Genomic DNA, 9633 nt, shown 5'->3' with positions numbered 1-9633 from the left:
TGTTGTGTCCATCGAAAACTAAAAAATAAATATGAAAAAATTCTCTTTAAAAAATATATATACATATATTTAAGTCTTGTCTTATTTATGTATACTTTTTTCATTTTTAAGTCAAACTCATAATTTTTAGATCTTAAACAATTTCTATTTAATGTTAATAGACGTGTTATTGTGTAATTAAACCAATAATATTTTTATTTACTAAAGTTTACTAAAATAACATAAAAATACTTGGGTGAATGATTTGAGAGCTGTGGATTTGATACATGTAGACAATATGCGAATACTTGTATAGATATAAACATACATGTTGACACAATATACCACCCTCATGTGCACATGAGTACATAAAAATACAGAAATAAAAATTTCATAGTTTTCATTTTAAAAAGTCATGAAACAGATGAAAAAGTCAATAATTTTTAAAGACAATTTGATCCAAAAAGAAAATAGGGTTCACAAAATATACACACACACACACACACACACACACACACATATATTACACACACACACACACATACATATATATATCCTAGATACCAACTTTTAGTTAAACTGAATACACCTATTAAGAAAAATTGTCTCTCATCCGGTTTAATCTGGGACAGACATTTAGGCATTTTTGCTCTTTTATTTCCCTTTCTCTCTCTCTCTAAATCATTCTCCCTAAAGTTTGCTTTTAAAAGAAGTAATTTTTCAAGGAAGACTCAAAGTGAGGATTGTGGATACTGCTCAGTGGTAGATCACTTAACTTGCCTAGCATAGGAAAGCTCTGGGTTCCTTCCTCAGCACCACAAAATAAAACAAAGTAGAAGAGAATTTATATCTTAAAGGCAGAAAAATACTGTAAGTTTTCATAAAAAATTTTTGGGAGATATTATTTGCCTATTAAGTCATTATTTAGATTTTTCTTTTACAAGGGCAGGACAGTATCCTTTCCAACATTCGTATTTTGTATAATACCTGTAGGTTTTCTAAGATAAATAGGTGGCTTTGGTTTTTAGAGATACATATTTATAATGAGTCTTTTTTTCCCAGTTTTTTAGAAAAAGACTGTTGCATTTAATTCCTTTAAGAATTGTGTTATATACCCTGAGTGATATCAAGGGTCTGGCTTGTCCATATAAAACCTGCATTATCTTTAATTGTCCTTTAATATCAGGGAGCAGATTTTTAGCTAAGATGGAAATAAAAAAGATTTCTTTATTCTGGATTTAGAGTGGTTTCTCTTGGACATGTTTCAATAAAGTGTTTCATTTGAGTTTGTAGTTCCATTTTCACTCTGGAAAAAGTAAAACAAATAATTGCTATCACTAAATATAAACCAAAGCTTTAAACCAAAGGCATACCTAAGCAAATGACTAGAAGTACATAAAAAATTCACAGGAGAGCAACTAAAATAAGAACCAAAGTCTATACAAAGGGATAAAGAAAAACACCACCCTATCCAAATCCAAGGTACTTCCAATTTTATCTTTTTTAAAATGTATTTTTATTTTTTTTCCAATTTTATCTTAACAAAAGAAAGTTTAGTCCATACAAATGGGTTTGGCCTTTTACCACTGAGTCACATCCCTTGCTCTTTCTTTCTTCTTTTTTTTTCTTTTTTAAAGGACAGCAATTTTATTTTTTATAACTTTATTTGTTTATTTTTTCATGTGGTGATGAGGATGGAACCCAGTACTTCACACCTGCTAGGCAATTGCTCTACCACTGAGCCACAATCTTAGCTCCTTTTCTTGCTTTTTTAAAAATTTTATTTTGAGACAGGAGTTGCTAGGGCCTAAGGTGTTGAGGCTGGCTTTGAACTTGTGATCCTCCTGCCTCAGCCTCCCCGGTTGCTGGGATTACAGGTGAGCATCATTGTGCCTGGCCACATTATAACCAGTTTGTCTTCTTAGAGAAAAAAAGTTAAACAGTCCTTACAAAACAGGAGATCAAAAGCCTTCTATGGGGGAAGAAGGGATTATGAATGGGTACCCTGTAATAAAGAGTCATACAAATGATTTAAACAATTTAAACTAATATTTTCCTCCTGAGTCAAAGGACAATTTTGTAATAGATGTATTATGTATTTTAGTGCTTGTCAGTAGTACATACGTTAAAATTGGAACCAAAGGGATTTATGACTTCTTTGAGGGAGGGGGGCAGGCATGCTAGGGATTGAACCCAGGGTCTTGTGCAGCAAGTGCTTTACCACTAAAGTACATCTCCCCAGCCACTCCCAACCCCTGCCCCCTTTTTATATTTTGAGATAGGGTATTATTAATTTTCCCAGGTTGTCTTGAACTTGCCATCCTCCTGCTTCAGTTTCCACAGTAGTTGGGATTACAAGTGTGCACCACCACTCTGGGTTTATGTCTTTTTATTTTATTTTATTTAGGCGGTACTGGGGATTGAGCCCAGGGGCACTTTACTACTGAGCCGTTTCCCCAGTCTTTTTAATTTGTAAAATAAAATTGCAGAGATAGGCCTCAAACTTCTGCCTCAGTCTCTCTAGTAGCTGGGATCACAGGTGTGTGCTATCGTGCCTAGCCCTCTGGTTTATGTCTTTTTAGGAATACATTTTTAAGGATATGGTAATATTTGCCTGGAAAACCTTAAGTGCTTTCCCCCCTTTTCCCTAAATGGAAAGGGTAGGCAAGAGCAAAAATGCACATTCATGGTAACCATATTGAGCAAAGTTTCATTGCCAAATAACACCATGAAAAGATTTGTGATTCCCAAACAAGGATGCCTACTCAACACTTAAGGACAGTATTCGGATTTTTCTAAACTTCCATTTTTTGAAAAAAAAAATTATATTCGGCAATTTCCCAAATCATGGTGGAGGACTCGTGATCCAATACGTCAAGAATTTAGAACCTAGGCTGGCACGTAGACCGTTAAGTCGCTGGCTCCACCCTACTGGTGACATAGCTCCGGTCTAACCGCCTAAGGGAGGCTGTTACGAACTTCCGCCATTTGCTTAGAATGCTACGGCCGCGTGGCTTTGCTACGTCACATCCGGCCTTTGCGATTCGGGACTTCGAATCCGCGAGATGAAGTGTCTGTTTGTTACTGTAGGGACCACCAGCTTTGACGACCTCATTGCTTGTGTGTCGGCGCACGACAGCTTACAAGTGAGTGGGGGAGGCAGGCCGGCGGCGGCTTGCCTCGCCTCCCTTCGCTTCGCCTAGCTTCGCTTGTCGCTAGCCGCCTTTAGCTTTACTACTAGCCTTCGTAACCTTGCCTGACCGAAACGTTCGGAAAGAAATCTTCGCAGCTTTACCTCAGGTGCCTCCGCCCCTTTGCTGGCTCCTCCCCAGTGCCCTACTGGGGCCTCCCTCGCCTCACCAGCACCTTGGCGTCTTCCGTTTGTGGTTTCACCTCTCCCGCAGCCTTCCCCTTTCCCGCAGCCTTCCCCGGCCTCTCTTCCTCCTCCCCCCCCCCCCGTCTCCTTTCCCCAGCTTTCCCCTGCTTTCCCCTTTCGAGTCGCCTTCGCCCCTCTTTCCAGCGGTTCTGTTTCTTAGAACTGGGGCCCCCGCCGAGCTGAGTTCGCGGGAGGGTGTCTGCTTGCCTCTGGTTTCCCGGTCGCCTGTGGGTCCGGGGATCCACGGCAAGTGGTGCGGCCCTTTGAGCCCGCCGTGCGGGAATTTCGGTTGTGCGGCCCTCGCCCTGCTCAGCCCGAGTCTTTTCCTGCAGGCGCCCTGCAGGATCGAGACTCTGCCCGCGCGGCGTGTCGGTTGCCCGTCTTATTCGGGCTCGCCATTCTAGACTGCCCAAGCAGTGAGGCAGAACTGGATTGTTCCTTGGTTGCCCCTCCCCCCTAGTTTGCAGTGCCTTTTTCGAAGTCTTTCCCTGTTCGTATTTTATCGGGATCAGGTGGGTGAACTGGGAATTAGATTAGGGCTCCCCCTTTGGTTTCAGGATGGGGAAAATTGGCCACAGGCAGGCTGTTTGGCAATGCGTGCGCAGGTCTGAACGCCGACCTCAGGGATTGTTGTTGTCACTGCTCTTAACAGTAGCCAATTTAAAACGCCCGCGCTTTCTTATTTCCTGTTTTAGATCATCAAGAGCCTTGGTTACAACCGACTTATCCTCCAAATTGGTAGAGGAACGGTGGTACCGGAACCGTTCAGTACTGAATCATTTACCCTGGATGTTTACAGGTACAAGGAGTCCTTGAAAGAAGACCTGCAGAAAGCAGATCTTGTTATTAGTCACGCAGGTAAAGTGTCTTAGAGTCTCAGCATTCAGTCTTTGATAAACACTAATTAAGTAACTTATGCAAACATTTTCCTGGCAAAAGTAAAACCACTTAATGAATTGTTACGCAGAATATATTCACTGTAGCCCAGCTGGATATGATAATTACTTGAATACTTGAATATAATAATTGAGAACTTTGGCTCACAGAATTTAGTGTTTCTGGGTCCAAGAAGGATGGGAAATTAATTACTGTAGCACAACGTTACAATAAAAACCCCTAAGCACAAAGAAGCAAAATAATTTATTCAATGACGTGCTATGAATTATCAACCTAAAATTAGTACTAGGGCTTAGATCTGAAGGACTGTTCAGCCTGCTCATTGGCTGGATTGGTGTTGGAGAAATTGGCTTTGAAAGGTGTTTTTTTTTGCACATTTTTATTAAGTGTGAGTGTGAAATACATAACAGTTAAAATATTCTTTTCCCCTTATTTTTATTAGTACATTCTAGTTGTACATGATGGGTGGGATTTATTGTTACATATTTGTACATGCACACAATATGACAAAAAATATTCTTTAACAACTACTTATTCTTTGTGTAAGTCATTTCTTTAGAAGAACCATCTTGATGATCTTGTTGATGAGACTTTCAGTACATTTAGGAGAATTGCTTTTGGGTAGTACTACAGTTTTGACTGCTGTGAGAAAGGTTGGTTTTAAAAAGTATAGAGAGAAAAGTTATTAGAAATAGATGTTAGTGACATTGGTAATTAAAAATGTATAGCATAATAGCCAATAGAACTTTTGGCATGGCTATAGCTCTTTTTATTTTGAGACACTGTGTCCCCAAGTTTCTTAGGGTTTGTTAAATTGTTCAGGCTGGCCTCCACCTTGTGATCCTCCTATCTCAGCCTCTTGAGTCTCTGACATTACAAGTGTGTACCACTGCACCTGGCTTGGTGTCTGTTCTTAACTTCTACCCTGGCATAGGATATATACATATCCTATGTATATCTACTCACATCTCTTAGATGATTTTAGATTTCAAAGTTCTTTTTGAGTTGTTCTTTTTGTCACCATCTCCTCAAATAGGGCATTAATATCCAGGATATACAAAGACCTCAAAAACCTTAATACCAGAAAAACCAACCCTATCAATAAATGAGTAAAGTAACTAAACAGACCCTTAAGAAGAAGAACTACAAATGGTCAACAAAAGAGAAATGCAAATTAAAAGTACACTGAGATTCCATCTCATTCCAATCAGAATGGCAATTATCAAGAATACAAGTGACAGGTCTGGGGTGCTTAGTAGTAGAGCACTTGCCAGGCATGTGTGGGGCACTGGGTTGGATCCTCAGCATCACATAAAAAAAGGTATCTATCTACAACCAAAAATATCTATCTACAACTAAAAAAAAAATACAAGTAACAGTGTTGGCGAGGACATGGGGGAAAGGGGCACACATAACCTTATTGGTGGGACTGTAATTAGTACAACCACTCTGGAAAGCAATGTAGAGGTTCCTCAAAAAACTAGGTATAGAACCACCATATGACTCAAGTATCCCATTCCTTGGTATATATCCAAGGGAGTTAATAAGAGCATTCTGCAGTTATGTGGCCACGTTAATGTTTATAGCAGCACAAGTCACAGTAGCTAATCTATGGAACCAACCTAGATGCCCTTCAATAGTTGAATGAATAAGGAAAATATGTATATACAATGGAGTATTAGTTATAAAATTTTTAAGTATTAGCTTAAAAATGGAACTGGAGACTATCATGCTGAGTGATAAGGGGGGAGGTGTTTACAAAAAGAATAGAAGTATGATCAGAGGAATAGACAAAGGGGAATGAAAGGGAGGGAGGAGGGTTGGGATAAGGAAAATCTGTGGGATGAATCTAACTTTCCTGTGTGTATATATGAATATACCACAGTGAATCTCACAATTATGTACCACCACAAAATATTAATTAAAAAAACAGTAGAAAGAACAGTAGAGGGAAGGAAATGGGAAGTGGGAAGAAGGAAGGGGAATGAGAAATACTGGGGACTAAATTGGAGCAAATTATATGCCATGCTTTTATAATTATAGAATATTGTCATGTATAACTAAAAAAACAATTGAAAATTAGTTGAAGTTGAATTCTTCCATACACACACATTCATAGAGGTCTAGCCTTGACTGTCTTCAGGATGGCATTTCACAGGTAAACTCAAATGGTATTAAGAGTTTTTCTTTATTGTGCCTGTCACTATTTTAGTCTTGCTTTTACTACTTGTGGTTGAATAGAAGTGAAGTACAGTTATCCCTTGGTGTCCACCAGGGATTGGTTCCAGAACCCCTGAGGATACTAAAATCTGAGATGCTCTCATGTCCCTTACATAAAATGACCTATTACTTACATATAACCTATGCATATCCTCCTATATACCTTAAGTCCTGTCTAAATTACTTATGAGTAGTTGTTATGCTATATTTAATGGAGCAGTGGTTAAGTCTACATGTTCTATTGGTCTAGTCTAAGGATGTAGAACTTGAAGATATAGAGAGTCTTTTGTATAGTTTCACATACAATGTGTTGAACTTGAATCTTAACTTGGATTCAAGGCCATTCCAAGATGTAATACTAGAGAGCAGGTAACAGCACTAAGTCATAGGCCTTACTATCATCAGCAGTAATAAAATGTATTTTTTAAATTCAGGTTTATTAACAGTAACTGTTAAGTATATGTTTGTCATTTTCAATATATAATTGAAAGATCTGGTTTAATGATCTGTCAATTTAAGTTATTCAGCTTAAGAGTTCTAACCACCTTAACTTTTTCAAAATCATATTAACAAATTTTATTTTTGTAGGTGCAGGAAGCTGTTTGGAGACTCTGGAAAAAGGCAAGCCACTTGTGGTAGTTATAAATGAAAAGTTAATGAACAATCATCAGCTGGAATTGGCAAGGAAGCTACACAAAGAGGGGCATCTTTTCTATTGTACCTGCAGGTATACTAGAGACTGATTATTTGATCTCTAATATTTTCCTTAGCTGTTCTTATCTAACCCATCTGTCTGTTTCGCCTCTTACCTTCTCACACTTACCAAACATACTTTAGTTTTCTTACCTATAAAACCTTCTCATTTGTATCTCCCTTTAACTTTGATCTGTGTTGTATTTTATTCTGTATCTGTGGCCATTTCTTTGCATGTAAATATTTGAGAGTGTATGAGTATATGCTCGTTGGTATGTAAGTTTTCGTGAATCTGATTTTTAGTTCATTATTTACATTTTCAGTATTCCAGGAAGACATTTGCTTTTTTCAGTTAAGATTTTGACTTTACTGAGTCCACTGGAATCCCTACATTAAAAGTATTTACTCATTTATTCAGTTATACCTAATATGCAGTGGGCACTGTTTTAAATGGTAGGGATACAGTGATAAACAGATAAAAGTCCATGTTATCATGGTACTTAAATTCAAGTGGTAGAATTTCACATGATGAAATACACTACAGGGGAAGTAAGACAGGATGATGCTATAGAGTTGGGCTGAAGTCTAATTAGATAGAATCCTTAGATAAGGCTTGACAAAGTATAAGACATTTGAGGTGAGACCTAAGTACAGGGATGAGCCAGTCATGGGAAACTATAGATACCAAGGAACAGCAATTGCAAAAGCCCTAAGTGAGAAGTGAACTTGGAAGCTGATGTGCTTGAGAAATAGGAAGGTTAGTGTGGCATGAATATAGTGTGCAAGGGAGAGAGTAAGTAGTATGATGCTGGGGAGGGGAAAGTTTATATAAGAGCTCTGATTTTATTCTGAATTTAATGGGAAACCATTGGAGCTTTTTAATCAGAGGAATTACTTTATGGTGAGAAGTATTATTTTCTAGAAGTATATTAGAATTCAACAAGAACTGATCAACATCAAATAGAAGGATGAAGAAAGTTGCTGATTTGTTTTGTGTTAGTTCTTCCTTGACACTAGAAGCTTGTCAGAGGGCCAGGTCAGTAATTCCCAATTGTTTGACTTAAAACCTATTCTTATTGGAAGTATTAAAAGTATTTTATACTATATTATAGTTAAATTGATGTTGGATTTAAAATAAAGAATACTAGAAGAAATTAGCTAGAACATAAAAACCTTTCAATTTTCCTGCTTCTGTATCTTACACACTCAGTGAATACTACTACATAAAATGTTCTTTGAGTACCTATTCTATGCCAGGCATTTTTCTAGGCAGCTGATATATATAACCAGTGAACAAAACAAAGATTAATGCTCTCATTGGGAGGAAAAAGATTCATTGATTGTTTCAGGAGTAAAATTGTTGGCGTCATCATACCTTTAATGATGGAGAGGAGGGAGGATGTCAGAGTGGCTTTGTAATATAGAAGCCAGTCAGAAGGTAATTAAAATTATGTATGCTTCAGATAATGGGCACAACTTTCCCTTGGGTAGTTGATATTAGGGATTAGCATCATTTTTTTCCCAGCCCTTGCATTCCCTTTTTAAAATTCTAATTAGTTATACATGATAGTAGAATGCATTTTGACACATCATACATAAATTAATTAACATTATTTTTGCTTTGTTTTTGTGGTGCTGTGGAACACAGGGCCTTTTGCGTGTGAGGCAAGCACTCTACCAATTGAGCTATATCCCTAACCCGAAAGAGAAATTTTCATCTTCCTGACTGCTTTATTCAAGGCAGTGTTCCCAGATGCTTTTGATGAGTATTTTTATTCAAAATGTTAAATCAGCTTTGATTTTTTGTTAGTTTATTATAAAAGGGAAAGCACTGATTTCATGAATACATCCTGATGTTTTACTCATGCTGAAAAGGAAACTATACAAGTCTCTTATTATAAAATTATAGAAGTCTTTTTATGTTAATTTCAGGAAAATCCCACACATGAAAGCATTAAGAATCAATAATTGGTTGTGTTTTTATTTTAGGTAAATAATTTCTTCCTCCAAACCTAGGCTGGGTGGTGGTATATTTGTTCTAATTTAGGATATAAATACATGATATACATACATGTCAGAGGTAATAGTTTTATATTGCTCATATCCTTATTGCCAGCATGCATGGTGATTGTATATTGCTTAATTATATATTATCAATAGTAAGTTACCTGTAAAAATGTTGTATCACAATCTTCATGCATGGTCTAGCTTACCTTTTTGTCTGGCAGTTATTACTTTTGGTATCATTTATTCTGTTTTTATATATTGTTTCATTTTATAACACCACAGTCCTAAGAAGTATTATGAACCTATGTGAACACATTATTCATAATGTAACAGTTCTGAACTAATTTGGTTGACTTGAGAGAAAATATTTGTTGAATTCATATTGTCATTTTATACTACTCTTTTTATTATGATAATAATCTTAGTATGTATACCTATAATATTAAAGTACATTAAGACTC

At 37.1% G+C, this 9633-nt stretch overlaps 1 protein-coding gene across 4 annotated transcripts in view; it reads left to right on the top strand.

The window, feature by feature from the left end:
• Nucleotides 1–3008: 3008 nt before the first annotated feature.
• Nucleotides 3009–9633, top strand: part of Alg13 (ALG13 UDP-N-acetylglucosaminyltransferase subunit) — a 72757-nt gene continuing 66132 nt past the window's right edge. For all 4 annotated transcript variants that reach the window (XR_013342565.1, XM_026396779.2, XM_026396778.2 and 1 more), the window contains exons 1-3: nucleotides 3009–3125; nucleotides 4051–4213; nucleotides 7061–7199. Coding sequence is in view for 3 of the 4 variants with exons in the window: in XM_026396779.2 (XP_026252564.1) it covers nucleotides 3045–3125; nucleotides 4051–4213; nucleotides 7061–7199 (383 nt within the window). In the remaining variant the exon portion in view is untranslated. The remainder of the gene's footprint in view (nucleotides 3126–4050; nucleotides 4214–7060; nucleotides 7200–9633) is intronic.

Source organism: Urocitellus parryii, chromosome X (assembly GCF_045843805.1).
Source record: "Urocitellus parryii isolate mUroPar1 chromosome X, mUroPar1.hap1, whole genome shotgun sequence".
Taxonomy (NCBI): domain Eukaryota; kingdom Metazoa; phylum Chordata; class Mammalia; order Rodentia; family Sciuridae; genus Urocitellus; species Urocitellus parryii.
Note: the sequence above shows the minus strand (reverse complement) of the source record. Positions and strands in the feature narration are given on the sequence as shown.